General features: G+C 38.9%; 1 protein-coding gene across 2 annotated transcripts; it reads right to left on the bottom strand.

The window, feature by feature from the left end:
* Positions 1 to 397: 397 nt before the first annotated feature.
* Positions 398 to 22,475, bottom strand: AFM (afamin). Of its 2 annotated transcripts, XM_004766284.3 has the most exons (15): positions 22,325 to 22,475; positions 18,546 to 18,594; positions 17,893 to 18,025; positions 16,791 to 17,002; positions 15,834 to 15,966; positions 15,134 to 15,231; positions 14,224 to 14,353; positions 11,455 to 11,669; positions 7,689 to 7,821; positions 6,003 to 6,100; positions 4,848 to 4,980; positions 3,436 to 3,659; positions 2,461 to 2,593; positions 1,209 to 1,270; positions 398 to 551 (listed from the first exon to the last, which is right to left on the bottom strand). In XM_004766284.3, exons 1-14 carry the CDS (start codon positions 22,410 to 22,412, stop codon positions 1,235 to 1,237), a joined length of 1,815 nt encoding a protein of 604 aa, XP_004766341.1. In that variant the 5' UTR covers positions 22,413 to 22,475; the 3' UTR covers positions 398 to 551; positions 1,209 to 1,234. The 2 variants fall into 2 exon arrangements, with proteins under 2 accessions (XP_004766341.1, XP_012918892.1); XM_013063438.2 differs by lacking the exons at positions 11,455 to 11,669; positions 14,224 to 14,353.
* Between the last annotated feature and the right edge of the window lie 770 nt (positions 22,476 to 23,245).

Below are 23,245 nucleotides of genomic sequence, written 5' to 3'. Positions count from 1 at the left end.
CCTCTCCCTCTCCCTCTGCCCCTCCCACCTGTGCTCACTCTCTCTCTCTCTCAAATAAATAAATATTTTTAAGGTAAGGTATCTACTTCATACAGTTGTTAGGGTTCCATGCATTAAAAAGTACTTTGAATGATGTTTTGTACATTGAAAACATTCAGTGGCAGTGGGGAGTGCTGGGAGCAGGAGGGCTGCCTGGCCTTAGCTCCCCATGCCCTTTCCAGCAGCAGCAAGAACAGGCATCTCTGAGGAGTCTGCCCCCACCACTGCTGCTGCCCAGCCCCGCCTTCCCTGCAACAGTGTACATCTGCCAAGGAACTCACGATGCTGATGAGACAAATACATCCTGATTGACTGATTTTTGTTATCAAGCTGACGCACGACATCAGTCTTTGAGACATAACTTTATGATGTTGTTTATTGCTCGCTACAATAAAATGATTTCAGTAAAGGTTACAGAAGGATCTTTTCACCGCATTCTTCTCAGAAAACGAGACCCACCGCAGGAAAGATAGGAAGCAGGGAAGTCGGTGTTCCTCTCTTTTCCCCACAACCTGGAAGCAAAAATAGTATTTAATGCAACACACGAATGTGAAATCGTATAACTTGGGTGATGGGAAGTCGTGTATATAGAAAAGTGTGAGTGGTAAGGATGTTGTGCTTCTCGTAGACCCAAACCTGGACTACTGTGGTGGTCTAGGCCTCTCTTCCCAGACGCTGAACACCATTTGTTCCTAAAGTTTGTGTACGTGTCTTACCTAAACTGCAGAGAAGAGAGCACCTTTTACACATCGCTTTGTGAAATCACAAACATCTCGCTTTTCACTTAGGAACACACTGTTGTGGCAAGACTCTTAGGCCAGGTTACTGAGGCTTCTCTGCCCATCACCAGCCCTCTCCTCCCTGTCACTATTCACAGATTTTCATTGCCTTTCCGCTCTGGTCCAGACCGCTGAGTGCGGAAGCAGAGAGGCAGAGGACTGGGTCCCTTTGGCTCCTCGGAAAGCTGCTTGAACATCAAGAGAAGTGCTGCCACGAAACAGGCCACGCAGAGTGGTAGAGACTGAGGGATGTGGGAGGACCGAGACGGGCGCGTGAGGTACGAGGCACATGGAATGAGCTAGAAACAGACACTGAAGCACCAGAAGGGAAAAGCCCGAGTGACCACACCAGCCACATGTACATTTGGCACTTGACTCAGCGGAGATTACCTTTGTTGGGTTTTGCTTTGTGTTTCTCAAGCAGCCTGGCTTTTGGCCGCCACCTTGGGCCCCTGAGAGGGGAAAAAAAAAAAGAAACAAAAACACATAGAAGAGTTTAAGTCATGATTATTTAAATTTGGAGACACATGTTGCCTTGAAATTTGGGAAGAAAAATTAAAGCAGTCCCATCTTCTAGAAGGGGAGGATTCAATGAACACCCTTTCTTCAAGTGCAGTTTATGAACTGCCGGGAACCCCATCCCTCCCTTTCCATGACCTCAATGTACATAAACACTCTGGTCAATGCTAGATACTGATTAATAACCTCAAATTGCATTAAAAATATTTGTAAAAGCTAATAATTTGAAACACACACACACACAATTCCCACAGACTAAGCACTCCCTTGGAAAAGGTAGAGGGCTATCCGCCAGAATGAAGACTGGGTGTGAGTGTGCGTGTCTGTGACCAGGCAGGCAGGATACGAGGGGTCCGAGTTTGCGTGTGTGCACGCACACTGTGAGTCTGGGGTAGAGTGGGAGTTGCTGGGAATGGAAAGGTGAGAAAGGAAGCTGGAAATCAGTGAAGAGCTACTTCCAAGCAGCCTCCCTCTGGGGCTAGCATTCACCCGTACCTGAGAACCCACCACAAGCTGGCAAGAGACACCCGTCCCTGGAGTGAGAACCCTCGGGGAGCGCGTCTCCTCTCTTCCCCCTCAAGGCACGCAGCCCCCACCAATGCCTCACTTCACACACATGCATGTTCACCTGAGGGACGCTGCGGCAGGGCCCATGAAGGTGAGCCCGCCACCCCCGGAGAGATTTCGCAAACACCCTTCGTGCTCCCCCCTCTTTGGACCTGATTACTATTTCTTTTGCAAACCAGTCTGGCTATTCGTTTTATTAAACTAATGAGTGATTCAAAGAGAGTAAGAGAGTAAGGACCAAAGGTCTAATTCAAGGATAATGATCCCCATCCTCATTTAGAGGTGGTGAAGTACAGCTCGGTGTAAGCTCTGTGATTAAGATGGCTGGAATCAGGACCTGGGTTCTCCTGGCATCTTTTTCATACACCGTGTGGTTACCAAGGAGACAGTGCCGAGGTCCTTCCACAGGGACATCTGCCTGGCACATCAGGCTCACGGTGCTCCCAGAGGCCTCAGAGATATTGCAGGGAGGAAGCAGGGTCCTACTGAGAGTTCGGTTGTATTTTGTGTGACCAGGAACACTGGATGAATTTCAGGGGAAAAGAAAAGGAACTACCTCTTCACGAAAGCAGGTTTCAGGGTCCTCAGCTTTGCAACATTTTGCCACCACGTCCGTGAAGTCTGAGAGCAATGGCCGCAGCACTGCCTCTGTAAGTTCAGGCCCTCGCTTCACTACATTAACAAGAAACCTGTGGCCCAGAGATGCCAGACAGAATTAATTCAAGACTCTTTCTTAAGCTCCTCTTCCCCAAAACGCTTGTCACAATTTCACATGTCTTAGGGAGCACTTGACTTAGAGGGGAGTATAAAAAGTTAAAATAGTCCACTTCGAAGGAGTCTCCAGAAGCTTTCCTGTTCAATTTGTGGGATGGATTTCACGTTAACACTCTTCAGAGGGTGAGGTCATTATAAACAAAAATGGTATAAAAAACGTGAACATAAATTACATCTTTCTTATGTGCAGTCCTGTGGGTTATGTGATTACTTTTGGTCTTTCTAGAAAATTCATTTTCAAAACAACCTCTGTTCCCTTTTCCTCAGTAGCTGAATGCTGTTTCCACTGCACCTGATACAGATACTACCGAAATCCCCCCTTGAAGTCTTACTCTTTCGCATTTATAACATTGCCTGAGAAGACAAAAGTGAAATTCTTGTCCCTTTTAGGCCTCTCATTTTTTTCAAACAGTAAGCAAGAGTCTCAGGGAAAATATCTATGATATTCCCTCAAGAAAGTCCAGCTCATTATGAACTTGCCTATGAGCTTTTTTGCTGGCTTCCCTCAGTCACCTTTCCAAATCACAATGTACTGGACACTCCATGCCTAGGGAAAGAAAAGACTAGCGAGGTATTGACTTTCCAGCAACAGTCATGAAAAAGCCCTGGTGTTTTTCTGGATAGGAGAGAGTGGGCAATTTGATGGAAGTAACAGGACTAGAACACCAATATCCGATGTATTACAGTATGCCTTCTCGTTAACACATGATGTGCCTTCAGGCTGAAGAAAAAGGTGAATGGAAGAGAATGTTTATACCTGTCCTTCTTCCTTTGGAGCTCCTCATTATGAGACTGACATAAGTCTGTATGAAAGACAAATAAATCCTGAGGCGTACATGGAGGTTTATACGTTTTATCAGCTTCCAAGCCCTCAAAGCAGGGTCTTCTGAAGGCAAAGTTGGTTTTGCAACAGTGGTCCACATCTGGGTTGATGTTCCGATTTTCATTTAGTCCGCATAACTCTCCAAGAACTAAATCCATCTGTCCCAGTGAAAGTCGGAATTTAGATAAGAGTTTAAAACTTGAATAGAGTTTTGAAATATGGTGAGAAAAACCATTAGATTGTTGTAAGATGACTGTTAACTCAGAAAAACCCACGCACTTGTAAGCATGATACTACGTACAAAGTAGAAGCTTGCGTTACAACAAAATTTCAAGCCATTGTAATGCAAGTGCTATAGGTTAATTTCTTGTTAGCACATATATAAATCTGTAATTATGAGTCTTAGAGAGCTTCAAATCAGCCAACTGAAAGTGGCAGCCAAACACAGTGGCCCTTTGATTTATTCCTTTCCTAGGGTGTTCTAGGTTATCCTCCAAGATAATCTCCACTGCAGCCCTGAAGAGATACATCCAAGTTGTGATTGGGCAGAAGTATCAATTCTCTTACTGAGTAGATGGGACAAGACTGAATTTGTAACAGTAAAATTACAAAATTTCTTATATCATTCTGAAACTTTTGCGCTAACAATTTACAAATAACAAATTAGTAATAAGAAGTAAGAGGAGTGCCTGGGTGGTTCAGTCCGTTGAGGTTGAGCGTCTGACTCTTGATTTTTTTTTTTTAAAGATATTTATTTATTTATTTATTTGACAGAGATCACAAGTAGGCAGAGAGGCAGGCAGAGATAGAGGGGGAAGCAGGCTCCCTGCCGAACTGAGAGCCCGACACGGGGCTCAATCCCAGGACCTTGGGACCATGTCCTGAGATGAAGGCAGATGCTTAACCCACTGAACCACCCAGGTGCCCCCTGACTCTAGATTTTGACTCAGGTCGTGGCCTCTGGGTTTTAAGATCAAGCCATGCATCAGGCTCGATGCTCAGCCTGCTGCTCCCTCTCTTTCTGCTCCTTCCCTTGCTCTCTCGCTCTCTCTCTCTCCTCATCTCTCTGTCTCTCAAAAATTAAAATAATAATAATAATAATAAATAATAATAATAAATAATTTTCTTGGAGAACCCCCAAGAAAATATTTAATACATTCTCCTTTGCTTTTTAGGATTGCGACGCAGTGAGGCCCTTAGAAAACTTTGACATTCCTGCTCAACAATGTTGAAAACCATGAAGAAAGGCATGTAACTGCCTAATTGCTATAGATCAATGAGTACAGTACAGCAGATGTCTTTTTTTTTTTTTTTAAGGAATAGTTAGGTACATGGGCCATGCTCACCAAATTGTCAACACAGGCAAACTCTTCACTCAGTGTGCAGCAGGTGGCCAGAGCTGTCACCATTTCCTTGCCAAGAAAGGTCAGTTCTTCAGTGGAGAGCTGGGGAGCTATCTTTGTGAGTTTGATAAGGTAGCTGAAAGAACATTTGTCTGTTTGGTTCTAAACAAACACAGATACCCATTTTCCCTTGTCTAACTACTTGAAACCCTAACTCTTCAAGGCTAGGGACAACCAAGGTAAGGACAACGTGAACCTCGGCTTTCTTATAAAATAGCGGAGAACTGTCTCTTCACTCCCTATTTCCCCACACCCTGTCTCCTAGATTCTGCATTTTTGGTTTCCTCCTAATTTCCTGGTAATCTCAGAAATTTTCAAATTTGCTCATCCTGTCTTACCTGGGAGCATAGGAACTCCTGGACTAGGATGTAAAATATCTTGGTTAGTATGTAAAATTCTGCTTGAAATCCCCTGCATAGTAAATAATATTTTAAAGGGAGAATTTAATTAATAGATCCATGTTGGAAAATGATAATCTAAGGTGAAGGAAATTTATATCTTTAATGGGCTGAGTTTGAGTTCTCAGCAAACAGGCAGATTGCAGAAACAGTTATTTTTTAAGCTCTGTTTTGTTTCAAAGACGTTTGGTTTAAACACACACTATATTACCCTGGTAATTCATTAAGAAAATCCAGAATAAACTGTGTATCACTCATGAATGCTCACAAGAGCACTAAAAACCAAATATTAACATGTTAAATAAATCCAAAATTATTTCTATAAGCTCAATAAGTTGGGTCTAAAATCTGGGCAAACCATCTTTTCCTTGGGAAATTGCAAAGACCTGAAGTTTGCTCTTTCCCCCACCTTCCTAAATGGGGCAGAATCCAGGGAGTCTGGTGAGGTATTGACAAAAGCAAGTCCAAGTGAAAACTAAAACATTAGAGAATCAATTTTCTGGAATCTTGTATTGCTTTTATTTCTAGCCTCATTCTATGACAGCTTGATGTACATTCTTGACTTTTGTGTTTTTATTCTTTCCCAGTTGATGGATTTGCCCATAACTAAAAGGCTGAGCTGATTTTTTGACACTTTGTGGCACTGTTTATCTTACTTATCCTCATCACAAGTGTTAACCAACTTGAACAAGCAACTTACTAGTATTTCAAGTCATCTTTCCCCAAATTCTGGAAATGCTCACATTCTCGCTGTACTATCTTGAGGCTTTTCTCAGTTGTTTCATTGAATTTGTATTCCTAAAAACAAGAACAATCATATTTATGAACATTTTCTCTAAAATTTAATCATAAGCTTCATGTCAACTTGTCAAATAGCTTTTATTTGTATAGTAGTTTGAAACTATCATATATATTGTTTACTAAATGGAGAGTAGTTTTCTTTATGAGTTAAGAATTTAAATCTTTTTGGGGCGCCTGGGTGGCTCAGTGGGTTAAGCCGCTGCTTCGGCTCGGGTCATGATCTCAGGGTCTTGGGATCGAGTCCCACATAGGGCTCTCTGCTCGGCAGGGAGCCTGCTTCCCTCTCTTTCTCTCTCTGCCTGCCTCTCCATCTACTTGTGATTTCTCTCTGTCAAATAAATAAATAAAATCTTTAAAAAAAAAAGAATTTAAATCTTTTCAACTGTAAATGTAGAGATGGCTTTTATTAATTGAACTCCAAATTTTTCATTATGATCCTGTACATTTTTTAGAGCTTTCCAGCTTGCAAAGTGTAACTCAAATCCTATGCTGACAATGATCACATCTGATAATCACTTTCATGAGGCCAGAGTAGTCTCTCATCTTTACATACAGGAAATCAGCCTTATGAACTCAAATATCTTGCCTAGAATGACCCAGCTAGTCGATATTGCTACAGAACCTTTTAAATCATATTTATCTTTATTTCATGTCTTCTTTTCCATCATTTAGAATTGGAACTTAAAACCCCCAATAATTGTCTTCAAATATTTGACAAACTCTATCTCCTCAGCATAAAATTGGATGTCTACTGAGCGGCAACCAGAAATAAAACTACATACCAGTGAATGGGTGTGTAGGACATACTGCACCTCCATATAAAAAGAGAATTCTCTAGCACTGTGATTCATTTAAGGGTCAGGAACAGATAGTGGTAGAGCTAGTCTGAAAGTCAAGTTCTCTTGCTTCATTGCTCAAATATGAATGGGTGTAAACTGACTTTTATGGTAAGTGGAAGCAATTTTTTAAATAAAGCAAAAGCAATACATATCAAAGGAATGGGAAACAAATCAGAAATGTCAAACAATTAATTTATCTAATACCTTAGGGATGCTTATGAGTTGACACTAAAACACACTAAATTCAACAGGAAAATGGACAATGGGCATGACAACTTTTCACAAGAAATTTATAACTACAATAGCTAAAATCACATGGGAAAAACCTATGTTAATTATGGCTATTTCTCAGTGACAGTATCAAAGCTTTCATTTTTATCTTTACAACTTCTGATACTTTCCTAATCATCTTTGGCAATCATTTATTACTTTTACAATCATTAAAAAAAACTATATGGTTTAATAAAATGCAGAGTACATAAATAAGGATCTAAATGTAAAATATTGAATCGGAAGACTTCTTTTTGCATCAACACACAGAATTAGTAGTTCAAAACATTGTGCAGAAACCTAACACATTATCAGTCTTCCCAATGATCAGCCTGCACCGAATTTGAGTACATTCAAATGGGTCAATTACATTTCCTACTCCTTAGGCTAGAGTAAAACTTTGACGTCAGTTATGAAGTGTTTGTTGTTAGGCTTTGGTTTGTCCTGTTCTGTGAGCCCAGAACGGTGAAACCTACTGCATGGCGGTAACAGTCGGGAGGGTTTTCTGTGCGGCAACACTCCTTCAGAAGATTCTCATACACCCCAGCAATTCTTAAAAGCTCCGGTACAGACAGTTCCAGATGTCTCCTTGAGTATTCATAAAGAAACCTGCGATGTGTACAAGGTTTCTTGCATTAGACCTTAGAGAAAGAACAAAATATCAAATCTTGCTATCTCTTAAGCTAATCTGATATAACACTGAGTCTACTTTCAAACGCTAATTTCCTCCTCCTGTTTGCTCAGGGAGTGATTTCAGAGGATATTTTGACTACAGGACATCATTTTACAAAGGTTCTCTTCTGTAGTATATTTTAAACCAACTGTGCCCTTTACTTGAGAGGATAGAATGATGAGTTATTCTGAGTTAATTATTGGGAAGATTTATGTGTAAAACATCAGAAATAGTATATCATGCCACCAATACTTGAGAAAATACATAGCAGGTTTAATTTTGTTGGGAACTGCATTCAAACCTCCAACTTGAAATGGTGGAAATATAGCTTGCTCCCCACTCCAGGACCATCTTGGGGAGAGACTGGGAAGCAGTTCTGCCTGGAACTTCATCCCATCACTTCTCAAATATGGGAGTCACCACCCCTGGAGCTCCAAGTCATTGGCAGTGGTTTCCATGGCCTCAGTGAGAAGCTCCAAGGATACAGGCTGTGTGATTTGGGGAGAAATGAGAAATCAAGTGGAAAGAGGCTAACACTTATTGAGCCCTTAGTAGGTGCTAGCACTGGATCGAGCTCTGGGGCATAAGAGATAAAGAAATGCTCCCTACCCTCTGAAAACACTTTTCTCTTTAACTGCACTTAGTCCTCAAGATCAGTACTAATTTTTAGCTCAAGAAAGAAAGTCTCAGACTGGGGAAGCACCTTGCTATTAATGGGAAGTGTAATATGTGAACCCAGGTCTAGTAGGATGCTTACTTCCTTCTTCTCTAAACCAAGCTGACTCTCTTTGCAGGAGAGGGGTATCTTCTCTACGCACCAAGCTGTGCTCTTTCAATCGCCTTCATAATAAAATCTTATGGGGGTTCCTGGGTGGCTCAGTTGGCTAAGCATCAGACTTTGGTGGGGATCCTTGTTCAGCAGAGAGTCTGCTACTCCCTCTCCCTCTGCCCCAAGCCCTGCTCACTCTCTTTCTCACTCTGTCTTTCTCTCAAATAAATAAATAAGATCTTTTTTTTTTTTTAAATCTTATTACCCATCCATTCAAAATAAGTTGTAATACCTCACAAAATTTCTCAATTCCAGGGAACTCTGCATCCCTTTTTGGTTCGCAGGCTTTGATTCTCTAATCGGTGTTTCTGACATTGTCTCTTCTACTTCCCCACCTGCCGTCTCAATCCTATTTGTGTGATATATTCCCAGACCCTAACACAACTGCATTTACCCTTCAGAGAATCAAGGGCTATTCTTAAAATCTGATATAAGCCATGGACCTTTCTACAGGAATAGAATAAAATTAAAAAAAAAAAAACTGCCAACAAAAATTCCTAGAAGTGTACCCTGGCCTGGAAGTTCCATTGTGATTGTGTATCAAGTGCACCATTATGATCTTGCGTCAAATGCTACACCTGAAAACTCTGTCTCTGGCTCAGAATGCTCCGGGTTGCTCTGTGATTTCTCCTCAAACACTATGTTGTAACATGATGGTGATGATGATGATGACGATGGTGATGATGGTTTATAAAAAAATTGCTTCCATTCGGTGAGCACATGTGCCAGATAGAAGTGAGACATGCTACCTCTAACATTTTGTTCAGTTTGAGTTAATAACCCCAACTCATGAGAAACAATAGGACACAGTGGCTGGGTTCTAAGAGCAAGAGTCTGGAGCCTGGCAGCTTGCGTCCGAATCCTGGCCCCACCACATATTATCGGTGTCACTTGGGAGCAAGTTACTTAACTTCTGCATTTCCATCCCCTTACCTGTAAAATGAGGACAATAAAAGCATCCCTACAACAGAGGGTTGTTTCAAAAATTAAATTGGTTAGTAGATGAAAAGCATTTAACATTTGGTAAATTTTCCCTAATCTCCATCCTCCAGAGCTCCAGGTTCACATACAAAATTGTCTCATGATACTTGGGACCACATGGATGGAGCTGGAGGGTATTGTGTCAAATGAAATAAGTCAGACTGAGAAAGACAAATACCATATGATTCCACTCATAAGTGGAATCTAAAAAAAGAAAAAAAAAGGACTACAAACAAATGAATAAACAAAAAGTGGAATTAGACGTATAAATACACAGGACAAACTGATGGCTGTTGGAGTCAGGAGGGATGAGCAAAATAAGTGAAGGGGAGTGGGAGCTACAGGCTTCCAGTTATGGAATGAATCTGTCATGAGAATCAAAGGCACAGCACAGGGAATCTAGTGAACGGTATTGTAATAACGGTGTGCGGGATCCGAGGACAGCTACACTTGGTGACGAGCCTCGCATAATGTGTAAACTTGTCAAACCACTACGGTGTACACCTGAAACTAATGTAACATTGTGTGTCAACTATACTCAAGTAAACAGAAACTGTTTCACAGCCTTCCCAGTTGCTTACTTTCTGTGTACCTCAAAGTCAGTGTCATCAGATCCAAACATATTCTCTTTCCCACAAAACCTTCAACCCATACTTCCCATCTCATTGAATCTGAAAACTACTTACCCAACCACCTAAGCCCCAAACTGGGATTCATTCCAGATGAAGTTTCTAAAAGACAAAAGTGATTTTGTCCTTCCTTATTCTTCAGGGAAAGCCCTTCAGTGGCATCTTGTCACTTAGCACGCCTGCATGATCTGGCCGCATATACCTCTCACTACCCTCCTCTCTCACTGCAAATACCCCACACAAAGTCACAAACTCACCAAGTGGTTTTATACTTCTATCCATGATCTCCCCCTTCTGTCTAGATTACCAAAATGTCTTTAAACACCTCTTCCCTATCAAGCCTTTCCAGGTTTCCCAGGTAGAACTGACCACTTCCTCCTCTGTCTTTACGTTATGGATTACACAGTGCTCTCAGAAATAAAAGGACGTGCCGTGCACTCATTTATTTATAAGTCTGTCTCTTCTCCCATAGCATTCCCTGTTGATGAAAGCTTACTGTGGATAAAAGCCCTGTCTAACCTCATATAGTGCCTGGATTAGGTTTCATTACCAATAAGCTTGGAATGAATGAATGTTCTTATATGAATTTTATGTATGATGATTAACTTGTTCTAGTGACCCAACCAGGTCTCAAATCCTGTCCCTTTGGCTCCAAGTCCACTAGATTTCCTTGAACAGCTGTGGAGTGGCCTACCATGGCATTTCAGCCTACAAATTCCTAGACCAGACCTCCTCTGGTCAAATCCTTACTCAGCCAGCTTTTAGCTGTGACCCTTCAACAAGCGACTTAGCTGTTCTGTACCTTCATTTACTTATCTGAAACAATGGGGGAACTCACACTGGTGTCACGTGACTGTTGTGAGAACTCAAACAGATCATCCACATTGAGTATCGAGCCTATTGTCTGGCACATATCAAGTACTCAATAAATGTTAGCCATCCCAGGAATCACACAGTTGCATCTCCTTAAAATCAGTTGAAAATACCAGAGTCTATAACCATCATTTTTTAAAATTATGTGGTACCCAATGATTTGAATGGTTCCCCATTCCTTCCACCCAAATTAGCCAAAATAGGTCAAATCATAAGTTTCTGTTTGCCTTAGAAATTTCAGTATAGATTTATGTTACTCAGCCATGAAGATCGTTTGATTAGCATCTCGCTCTTCACACACATTTTCGCTTTCAGTAAATTTCGCTTCTCTTAGAGCTAAGTCCTCTGGTCTATTGTCTTTATTTGAGGCAATGATGCACTCGCCACGCTCTGGTATTTTCTTTTCGCAGCACTCTTTGATTTTGCTGGAGATGGAATCTTGTTTGGAGCAAATATGGCTCAAAACCTTGCTCTGTATGACAGAAGAATGAAAAATTACTTTATTCTCATCATTCCTTCAGGGCTGGATTTTCCTTCAGAATGAAATGATTGCATACACAACCAACTGTGAACCTCACATCTGGATTTGCATCAACACGCAAAATTATTCATCAGATAATAGGAAAGTAGTATTTAAATTTTGTCTTAATGTAATACACATGAAGTTTTCACAGGAAGGCAAGTTTTATTGCTGAAGATTTTAAATGATATAATAATGAAAACAGACTCTCCTATAAATTCCCATTTTATTGTTAAACATTAATCTTTTAAATACTTCACTCCTAATACCCTGATATATTGGCATTTTAAATTCTGTGTTATTTCTTTCCTTTTAAATGAAGACCACCAAAGACATGTGACTAGAACATTTATAATCCTAGATGTCTTTTCTCATGCCCTGGAACTATATGGCCAAGTACATAGCAGAAACTCAATAAGTATTTCCTAAGTGAATAACTACTCATAAGTGAATGACAAAATGATTAACAAATGGACTATCAGAGCAACTACCAGATGGTGACTCTCAAACATAAGAAGCTATCCTACTCAGTTACCATTTCCCCATGGTTATTAGTAATCTGAAGCTGTTCAAGTTGCGAAATGGTATACAAAACAAAAACCCTTACTGTATCCTCTCTCTCGCTCTTTAGCCTAATTCTGACCTCCATGGCAAATGGTGGGAATTAGGGAGAAGGTGAAGTTTTCTTATTTACACATTAGTTGGATAATTTTGTAAAAGCTGATCTGCCCCCTCATCTCTTCTGCAGACTCCCCGGTATGAGTCTGCACATTTTCCTCCTTCCGGTTCCACTTTCACATGTACTATGTTGAGTTTCAGAAAACACTAAGCTATTCCAGGCCTCTCTGACTTCACCTAAGCTGGTCTGCCTCTTCTTCTGGTGAACACTGAGGATGAAAGATGGGATAAAGCTCTGGGTTGAAGCAAAAAACGGGATGTGGTGTGTTGCACCACGTTTCCAACAGACCAGATAGAACCAAGAAGACAATCCTTGCAAATAGATAAACATTTTACTGAAGGCCATCACTCTTCTGGGAAGCACATCTCTTTAATGTCTGGAATTCACTTCTGTTTTGAACAAACTACAATTTAATAACTCTTATTTCTCCATGAGGGCATTATAAAGAGATATCAAGGTCATCATACGATCTCTTAGTTTCAGCTCTGAGCTTCACAGAAAAATCCTCCATTATATTCTAATTCAGTATATAACATTTAATATTATAAAACACACATTTCCATAGCCAAACAATACAAAAATACTGAGTGAGATTGTTTTTAGTTGAAGTCCGATTAAGGACAAAATAATCTTTGGGGACATCTGTTGTCCACTGCTTGAAATAAAATGTATATCTCTTCATATTCTAAAAATCAAATTAACATACAGATTTGCTGTGAATTTAAAAAAGTAAAACTAATTAAAAGTCACTAAGAAAAAGTCTCATTTCAACTAAGAAGGCAAGATTTTTCTCATTTCTGTTTAAAGATTTACTTATTAATTTATTTAACAGCCGCAGGGAGAGAAAGAGAGGGAGAGAGAGAGAGCAGGAGGAGGGAAGAGAGAGAGGGAGATAAGCAGACTCCTTGCTGAGTGGGGAGCCTGGGGCAGGGCTTGATCCCAGGACTCCAAGGTTGTGACCTGAGCCGAAATTAAGAGTTGAAAGCTTAACTGACTGAGCCACCCAGGCACCCCAGAAGGTGAGATATTTTTAATGAAATTGTGTTACTTTTGTGGGCATGAACAACTTAAAGTAAGTCGATGATATATTTACCAGTATATGCCCTTAGAAAATCACTTTAAGGAATAATATAAGAGTTATTTTAAATTAACATCTCCACTTACTTGACAGGACTGCTCTGAAATTGCTTGAGGAAACTCAGAGAAAGCAGTTCTTAAAAATATGATGGTAAAAACTGTTCTCTGAGTTTTACTACTCAATGCTGAATATCTCTAAAAGAAGATGTGCAATAGTAAAGAAAACTTCAATCTGCCTTAAGTGATTCTTAATTCCTAAAGTTTTATGGCAAGTACATTTAACCGTGTAAAATAAAATCTGTTGAGCAATCTCACAATAATCCCATGTAGAAAAAACCCTCAAAGTTTTATTTGAGCTTATTTGTTAATATTTTATTTTTTATTTTATTTATTTTATGTTATCATTTAACAATATATTAACATTCTTTCTTAAGATGTATTTATTTATTTGAGACAGAAAGCAGGGGAAAGGGGCAGTGGAAGAGGGAAAGAGAGACTCCTCAAGCAGAACCCTGCTGATCAGGAAGCCCAAAGCTGGATGGCAGGAGGTAAGGGGCGGTAAATCCCTGGACCCTGAGACCATGATCTGAGCCTCTGAACTGACTGAGCCACCCAAGCATCCCTTATCAGCATTCTTGTTTTGTGTGGTAAATGAAGTAGCCACATATCAGGGCAACTTCAGAATTTAAAAAAAAAAAAAAAATGGCTCCCCCAAATCACCATCTGCACTTGGCTCCAGAAAATATTTACCCTGTCACGGATACACTGTACGGCATCCCCTTCACAGCACCCATGGTAGTTGGAAGAAACATCTTCTAGGAGGGAGATAAGTTCCTTAAATTCAATCTTGGGAAACTTTTGACTAAGTATAGCAACATTTCTGGAAAAAGAATTGACAAACCACTAAAACAACTCGAACAGCAAGTAAGGGAAGGGGGACTTCTTTGCTGGTAAAATATGAACAGCTGCAGTGAGAATTGGAACCCTTGTTTTATTCACAGATATCTGTACCAAAGAGCTGTTCATGTGTGGCACAGCCTGCAGGATCACTCAGCAACTCTGAGGCTGATATTTTGAGTCCTAGACCAAGAGCAGGATAAAAAGTCCTGAGATATATATTTGCCTCCATAATTTCTTAGAGCAAAACACACTTGTCAGGATCACAGCTTCCTGCTGTGAGCCCATGGCAGAGATAGATAACCCATCCCAGAACTCTTTCCTGTTGATCTATTTGAGATCCCGGAGTTTTTCTCAAAGCATTGCAATTATAGCACCATTACTAATTGGTCAAGATGAGCACTGGAGATAAAATGTATCCTTTTAAAGTTGTCTCCGAGTCATTAAAGTCAAAGACTGGGGGTACATCCCATCGAAAGCACTTGGAGATTTTAAAACCCTTGTTGGGAACTCCCAGACCAATTCAGATTCCCAATGAATCAAAGAATATCTCAGAAGTAACCCTCTTTCTCCCTAGAGTCTCTCCACCTCCCAAGTCTTCTCTCATTCGGATCTAATGTCCTGGTTCTAGGTCACCCATGTGGACTGAGAATTCCCTCAACACCCGTGGAGAAGAATAAAAATGAAAATCATCCACAATTGTACAAAAATGGGACACAGAGGAGAAAATATAAGCAAAGACAAGATTCATATTAAAACTCACATCAATCCTAAAACTTGTGGTCCAAACTTCATAAATGCCCCACAAACATTTTTTTGAAAAGAAGATGATGCTTTTAAATATTGTATGACAGGTTCTGCCTGAAGGAGAAAAAGAAAATTCCATTAAAGCAAAAACAAAATCCCACTATTCTCTTATTTCTTAACTATATCTTAACCAAATTTTCAAAATTAGCTCAGAAACAGAAAAATCTATGGAATTTTTATCCTAATACATTTATATATCAAAAGACACATGCATTTGTGGCACATGATAAAGTTAGGCCTGCCTTCCTGATGACTGAATTATGCTCGGTAGGAAGGTAAGTGATACAGTGTGCTGTGAGTTTGTCCGTCTCTAATGGGATGATTAAATTTTATGGATGGCCGAAAGAGTTTGTCCAGAATAAAAGATAAATGTCATTTTTAGCCGAGATATTCACTCACTAGGGCTCTCTTCCAATTTACAAGGAAGACGATGCTAGAAGAAAAACCCTGGAAATAGGCGATTGTCTTTCGAGGGTTTCAATTATTAAGAAATTCAGACCAGCAGCAGGTGGACAAAGGGTTGACAACACCTGTGAGTGTGGCAAGAAACTGGCTGATAAATGGCAAACCTCCCTTTGCTATAATTTGAGTTTAACTAAGGACCCACAGTGTGGGGTGACTCCTCGTCATTTTAATGAAATAAATGCAAGACTCACGTTTGTCCGAAAGCAATTAGCTTTGTCTTGTGCTTCACAACAAGTTTTAGTCATCTCCTCAAAACGGGCAGCAACAGTGAGAAGCGTAGGAGCGAAAACAAAGGGGCTCCTTCTGGAAACTTCATAGACGTAACTAGAAAAGAAGAAAGAGGGAAGGAGTGTTTTAAAGCAGGAAAGACATTTTTTTAAAAAATGGTAGACAAGGAGTGGGAAGCAAAGGGAAGGGAATGGACAGACGGGAAAAGACGAGAAGATCGAGTTAAAAAACCGAAAGAGGAAGGACTTCCATATAAGGAGGAAGAGGAAGCCTTCAATATAAGGCAGCATTATCCACTCGCTAGTAAAAGTTTTGCCAGTTAAGTTGCCAGCCCCCAAATCAGAGTGATGATTACAGTTTCCATCCGGAACACTGAACTAGGGCTGCGACCATACAGTCTGGAGCTTTCCCTACCACATTCAAAGAATAGCTACCTGTGCACATGCCATCTGAGATTCAGGGACTTGATTGACTTATGTTCAAATCCACTTGTAATTTAAGTTTCAGTGAGCACACCAGCTTTCCAGAAAAAGTCTCTGCTTCTGTAATTACTGCACCATTCCAAACAGATTCTTTATAGACTCCCATTGATTTAATGTTTACCGTCAGTAAAAGTTGTACCTTCCCTTTGGGAAAAGTAGATCATTTCCTCCAGGAACAATCTGGCACCATGCGCACACTCTGTTCTAGGGCTTACCGTATTCGAAAAATATGCATCTTTATTGAAAGGAACTGGAAAGTAGATTTCATATCTTATTCATGTTTATATCCTCAACACTGAACACAGAATGTGACCCACAATGCACACTGAATGAATTAATCCATCAATGAAACTAGCTATGTTCCTTTGGAAGAGATACGGGACTCGGCCTAAGAATAATTTTTCAGTTAGGCAATTCTACTGCTAAAAGAAAACTTACTTGTTTAGAAAAGATTCTCTGTTATTTTTATAAGTCTGGCATTTCTCTTCAGGATCCAGGGTAGGGAGAGGAGGCAGAAATCCTACATCAGCTTTCTTATTATGGAAGAAACAAAGTTTTCTTTCCAAGTCAACCTTACTGCAGCAGTGTGAAAAATTATGTTTTTGTGGCAGTCCCTCCAGAGCACATATATTTTCCAATAAAACATCATTCTGGACAATGGAAAAGTAAAAGACATCTTTTATTCATTGTAAAGTTTTTCAGCCTTCTGGGATGACACAGTGAATACAATGAGTGATGAGTGTCACCCTTCAGGAGAGAGATTCCAATTTCCCCAGTATTACCAATAAAGCATTGTTACCCACACCTGTGACAACCATCCCACCCTTTGGGGAACTTTTTCTACCCCATCCTGGCTCCCTTTAATCTCTTACCCCTTCTTTGCTACCTACATTTCTCTTATATGACAGCTTTTTCCCTTTTCTCTCAAGGTGAGAAGGTCAGAGTGTGACTGTGTTGGTAAAGTATTAGCAGTAGTGTTTCGTAATAGTCTTCTAGAAATGCAGATAGTGGGGTACCTGGGGGGCTCATTCCATGAAGCATCTGCTTTTGGTTCAGGTCATGAACCCAGAGTTCCAGGATCTAGCCCCATGTTGGGCTCCCTGCTCAGCTAAGAGTCTACTTCTTCCTCTACCTACTCCCGCTCTCCCTCTCTCTCTCAAATAAATAAATAAAATCTTTAAAAAAAAATTAAAATGCAGATGGTGACTCTATTTGGTAGTGGCTCAGAAAAGGGGATGTGATCTTTGAGACAGGCAGCTAAGCAGGACACCTCTGTACCTCTGTGCACGTTGTCAGGCTATTGGCTGCCTCCCTGCCTGTACACCCATGGCGTGGACTGCAACCTCATAGTCAGTTCCTCCTGTGCACCATGGTACAGAATTGCATCTCTCCAAGGAAAGTGTCTTATCTTAAATCCCAAAGCCAGGAAAAAAAAAGGGGGGGGGGCATAGAGCATCTCTTTCTTTTAATATTTCAATCCAAAAATTCTCTGTGTAACAAATAAGCTTATTTGTTTAAAAAATGCAAACAATTTACTTACAGCTGATTTGGAACACATTAGGAGAGTCCTGTCACCCAAGCATTTATCTCGATATTCCTTCATGGCGTTTACCAACACTTCTACTTCTTCAAAGGAGGCCTCCTGAATATGTTGAGCGAATACGATGATAGTGCTACAAGAGTCCACACAGAGTACACGATGACCACCTGTAGAATTTCCACTTCGGTCCAACAAAAACTCATAGAAACATTCACTTGCTGACCAGACTCAGGAAATTATCAAAGTGTGAGGGCTACAAATTTTACAGTTTCTTGACAATTTAGATGCCTCATCTGAATTTTATGAGTGATACTGTATTTACTTTTTTTTCTATTTATTTATTTTTTAAATTTATTTTTTTATTTATTTTCAACATAACAGTATTCATTATTTTTGCACCATACCCAGTGCTCCATGCAATCCGTGCCCTCCATAATACCCACCACCTGGTACCCCGACCTCCCACCCCCCACCCCTTCAAAACCCTCAGATTGTTGTTCAGAGTCCATAGTCTCTCATGGTTCACCTCCCCTTCCAATAAATACAGCTATTCTTTAATGGAATTACTTTTGAGAAGCATTAACATTTCTGGAATATATCAGAGAAGATCATGTAAACACTATCGTCATCAGAAATAGTTTAAGGAAACTCACATATATCCAACATTCTCCTCTATAAATTTCTGGGTGATACTGACATCATCTGAAAAGCAAAGATATATAGGTTATTATGTATCCTGGTATTTGAGGATTTTCCCACCAAATAACCATACGTGATGTCTACATTTACAAAGTATAAAATAGAAAACTAACTGTAGAAAGTAATTTGGCATACTTAGCAAGGAGAGAAGTCCTATGAACCAAATTTGAGATCTTAATCAAAGCTTACTATGTACTCAAGAGATATTCATTAAGTTGAGTTGGCTTGAATTAGTCTCAAACAGGCCAGACTCCAGATTTGTCATTGATGGCTCCCCAGTAAAAATGTCAAGTCCAAGCACCATTTTCATACTAAGTACTTATCATGTATGACTAGGAAAGAAGTATGAAGATTAACCGAGACATGATGCACTGTTACTACAGGGTCCAACAAGAGATGCCATCATGTGCTAGTAGTCAGTATAGTTTATAGAGTTAGTTAGACACAGATATCTAGATAATCTCTGGTCTAGGCTAAAATCACTGATTCCCTGCCAAGGAGCATATATTAATCAAAGCACACTTATATTTGTCCACATAGACTACTTTTATGGAGTCTCTACTTTTGCAAGGTTTTGTGCTAGACAATATGAGACAATCAGTGATAATTAAGACATCTTCTAAATATTCTCATAGTGCAAGATACTTGTGAACATGACTATAATTAAATTTAGAATGTACATGACATTCTGAAGGAATATGGGTAAGTTTATGACAGGTATGCTTTATGATGCTTGGATGAGAAACCAGAAAAGGATTATAGCAAGAGTAACATAGGAGTTGAGTCTGAAAAAATGTACAAGATTTCAGCCAGTAGAGAAATAAGGAGGTTCATCTCTTTGTGTGGAGAGAATAATGTGAGAGAAATTACAAAGGTAAGAAATCTTGGGATGTATTTAGAGAAAGTCAATTAATCCACTTTCATGAGAGAGTGGGTCATAAAGAAGAGTGGAAACTAGGATAGAAGGGGCTTGGATCCATATTTGGGGGGTCTTTCATATAAAGCCCAGGAGTTTGGGCTTCAATTAGAAGCTATGAAGAGCCACTGAAAATGTTTATATATAATATTAATATGGTTATTTCTTTTTTTAATTGAAAATCATTAACATACAGTGTTATATTAATTTCAGGCGATTGAAATTGAATTGAATTGAAATTGATTTGACAATTCTATATGTTACTGTGCTCGCCACAATAAATAGAGTCACCATCAGTCACCCATACAGCATTATTACCATATTATTGACTATATTCTTATGTTGTGCTTTTCATCTCCATGACTTATTTATTTTATGACTGAAGTTTGTACCTCTTAATCCCTTTTATTTATTTCACTCATTCCTTCACCCACATCTCTTTGGCAACCACCAGTTTGTTCTCTGTATTTATGAATCTGGGTTTTTTGTTTGTTTATTTTTGTATTTTACATTCTACATTAAAGTGAAATCATATGGGGTTTGTCTTTCTCAGTCGGACTAATTTCACATAGCAAAATACCCTCAAGGTCCATCCATGTTATCACAAATGGCAAGATCTCATTATTTTTCATGGCTGGGTAATTCTCCATGAATAAACACCACATCTTTATGCATTCCTCTATTGATGGATACGTGAGTTGCTTTTATATTTTGGCCATTGCAAATAATTTTGCAATAAATATAGGGATACATATATCTCTTCAAATTAGTATTTCATTTTCCTTGGGTAAATACCCAGTAGTGGCATTACTGGATCATATAGTATTTTAAATTTTTCAAGGAACCTCCATACACTGTTTTCCACAGTGACTGTGCCAATTTATATACCCACTGATAATGTATCAGTGTTTATTTTTATCCATATCCTCGCCAACACTTACTATTTCTTATCTAATTCATATGCAACCACGAAAGACCCTGAATAGCCAAAGCAATCTTGAGAAAGAAGAACAACTGGACATATCACAAACCAGATTTCAAGATATACTACAAAGTTGTGGTAATCAAAATAGTGTGGTACTGGCACAAAACAGACATACAGATCAATGGAACAGAATTGAAAGCCCAAAAATAAACCCACGTTTATATGGTCACATATAATACGTGACAAAGAAGGCAATAATATACAATAGGGAAAAGAAAGTCTCTTCAATAAATGGTGTTGGGAAAACTGGACACTACATACAAAAGAATGAAACTGGACCTCTTTCTAACATCACACACAAAAGTAAACTCAAATGGAATAAAGATCCAAGCTATAAAATCCCTAGAAGAAAACATAGGCAGTAATCTCTCTGACATCAGTCTTAGTAACATTTTTCTAGCTATATCTCTGAAGGCAAGGGAAGCAAAAACAAAAATAAACTATTGAGACTATATCAAAATAATAACTTTTATACAGAGAAGTAAACCATGAACAAGATTAAAAGGCAGCCTACTGAACGGGAGAAGCTACTTGCAAATGACGTATTCAGTAAGGAGTTAATATCCAAAATACATAAAGAGCTTATACAACTCAATACCATAAAACTCCCTTGCAGTCCAAGTAAAAAAATGGGCAGTGAATCTGCATAGACATTTTTCCAAAGAAGACATACAGATGGCAACAGATGCATGAGAAGATTTCCAACATCATTAGTCATCAGGGAAACACAAATCAAAAACACAAGGAGGGATCACCTAATATGATTATTTCTATATGCTAAGAAATACTGGCCAGGTAGTGGTATATCTAATATGCAGTGAATTAGAACTAGACACAGTGCCTGGAAAAGAGAAAGTGACAAGAACTGTTTGCCAAATAGATGGGTGAGAGAATGAATGGTTGGATAGGGAAAAAAAGCCCATTAGGGGACTTTTGCAATTGTTTTCTTAAGAAATCAGCAAGACACAAATTTTGTTAGGAGTAATGGAAATGTAAAAGAAAGCATAGATAAAAAATATATTGAAGAGACAAAAATCTACAGGGTTTTTGAAGAAGTCATTACAAGGGGCAAAGAAGAAGAATTCAAAAATGACCATTCTTTCAGCCCTGTGACTGGTCTCACTAGCAGGCACTGTGGGGTATGAAATTAAGTCAGACCCAGATCACATCTTCAGGGCACTGAGATGCTTATGGAACTTTTGTGCAAGTTACCAAAAAGTCCTTTATTCATGCCAGAGCAATTACAAAAGGACACCTCCTCTACACAACCGAAGTTCAAAATATTCTTCCTTTGGGAAGAAAACATATATAATTTTTCTTCCCTAGGCTGACACTGTCTTGGCCAGATTTATCAGTATGTACAAACTTCAGGATATCTATAAAATATATAAATATTTTGATATTTATATGTAATATAAAAGGGTCTTGCATAGGTTTTTACCACCTAGTTGGAAGACACGTTGGACAACCAAAGAATATAGAACAATCCCAACTCATATCTTGTGTCCCATTGTTAACATACACTAAATACATTTGTAAGAAATACTAGTATTCTCAAATCCAAATTATATATCCCAGCAACACTTTCTATACTGCCATAAAGCTGGTGACCATGTGCTGGGTGGGATAACCACTATCTCTGTCCATAGATCGGTAACATGACCATGAAAATACAAAATTTGGAAAGGTTAGTTCAGGATATGTGACCAGTATATATAAGCTCATGAGAGGGGGGGAAAGTGAAAAATTAAATGGAAATAAAGCAAGGTTAAAAAATAAGAAATTACCCCAACCTAGACATTCCTTAACTAATACACAAGTAAATTTCTTACCTACATCTTGAGGCTGTGTGGGTAGGGTTAGGGATTCAGGCACAAAGAACAGGAAAATAACAAAACCTGTAAGTTTTAACTGTTTCATTTTTTTTTTTAGAAATCACATTCACAAAAGAAAGTAATGTAACTGAGGAAGATCAAGTTTTTATATTATTCTTTGACACTATTAGTAAAAAAGTAACCTGTTTAACCTATTTCTCATATACCTCACGTTGGATTTTTATTTGATCATCTGCAGATTTTTTTTGCTAATTATTAACTAAGAAAAAAATTATCTCTGTGTTTTACTGGAAAAATCTATTGAGCTAGAAAAAAAAGTCCACAGGTTAAGTATGCACAATACCTAATCAAATAGACAACCCCACCAAAAAAAAAAAATCTTAAAACTTTGCAAATACTAAAGTAAAAGGGACTAGAACAAATAATTCACCAAAGAGAAAGCACAACTAGAAAGATGCTAGGTTTCATTAGAAATCAAATCAAAAGAAGTTAAATTTTAAAAAGTATAATTTTTATATACCTGATAGAAAAAATAAAATAATTAAGATATCTAATTCTAGAAAATGTATAGTCAAACAAGTCTCATATAATCAAAGCTTTTGGAAAAGCAGATTATTATAAGGACCAATAGTCTTGAAAATATTCATATTATTTGAGCCAATCATTCAAATTCTGAAAATCTACACTAAGAATATAATCCTAAGTATGGAAATATTTGTAAGTACGCCTAGTAAAAGGACATGAGAACAGTAGTAACCAAGTAGTAAGGAGCATACTTTGTGTCCACATTTTGGGTTCTAAACACAGTTCTCTAAGGATACTGAGCTTCTCAGAAAAATAAATAATTCCAGAGCTGGGACATGAAAAATAGAAGATGAGCTGAGAACATGGTGCCAGAAACTAAGGAAGTACTCAAAA

This window comes from Mustela putorius, unplaced genomic scaffold (assembly GCF_011764305.1).
Source record: "Mustela putorius furo isolate JIRA1106 unplaced genomic scaffold, ASM1176430v1.1 tig00000430_pilon_pilon_pilon, whole genome shotgun sequence".
NCBI classification, from domain to species: Eukaryota; Metazoa; Chordata; class Mammalia; order Carnivora; family Mustelidae; genus Mustela; species Mustela putorius.
This window is presented reverse-complemented; position numbering and strand designations above follow the sequence as displayed.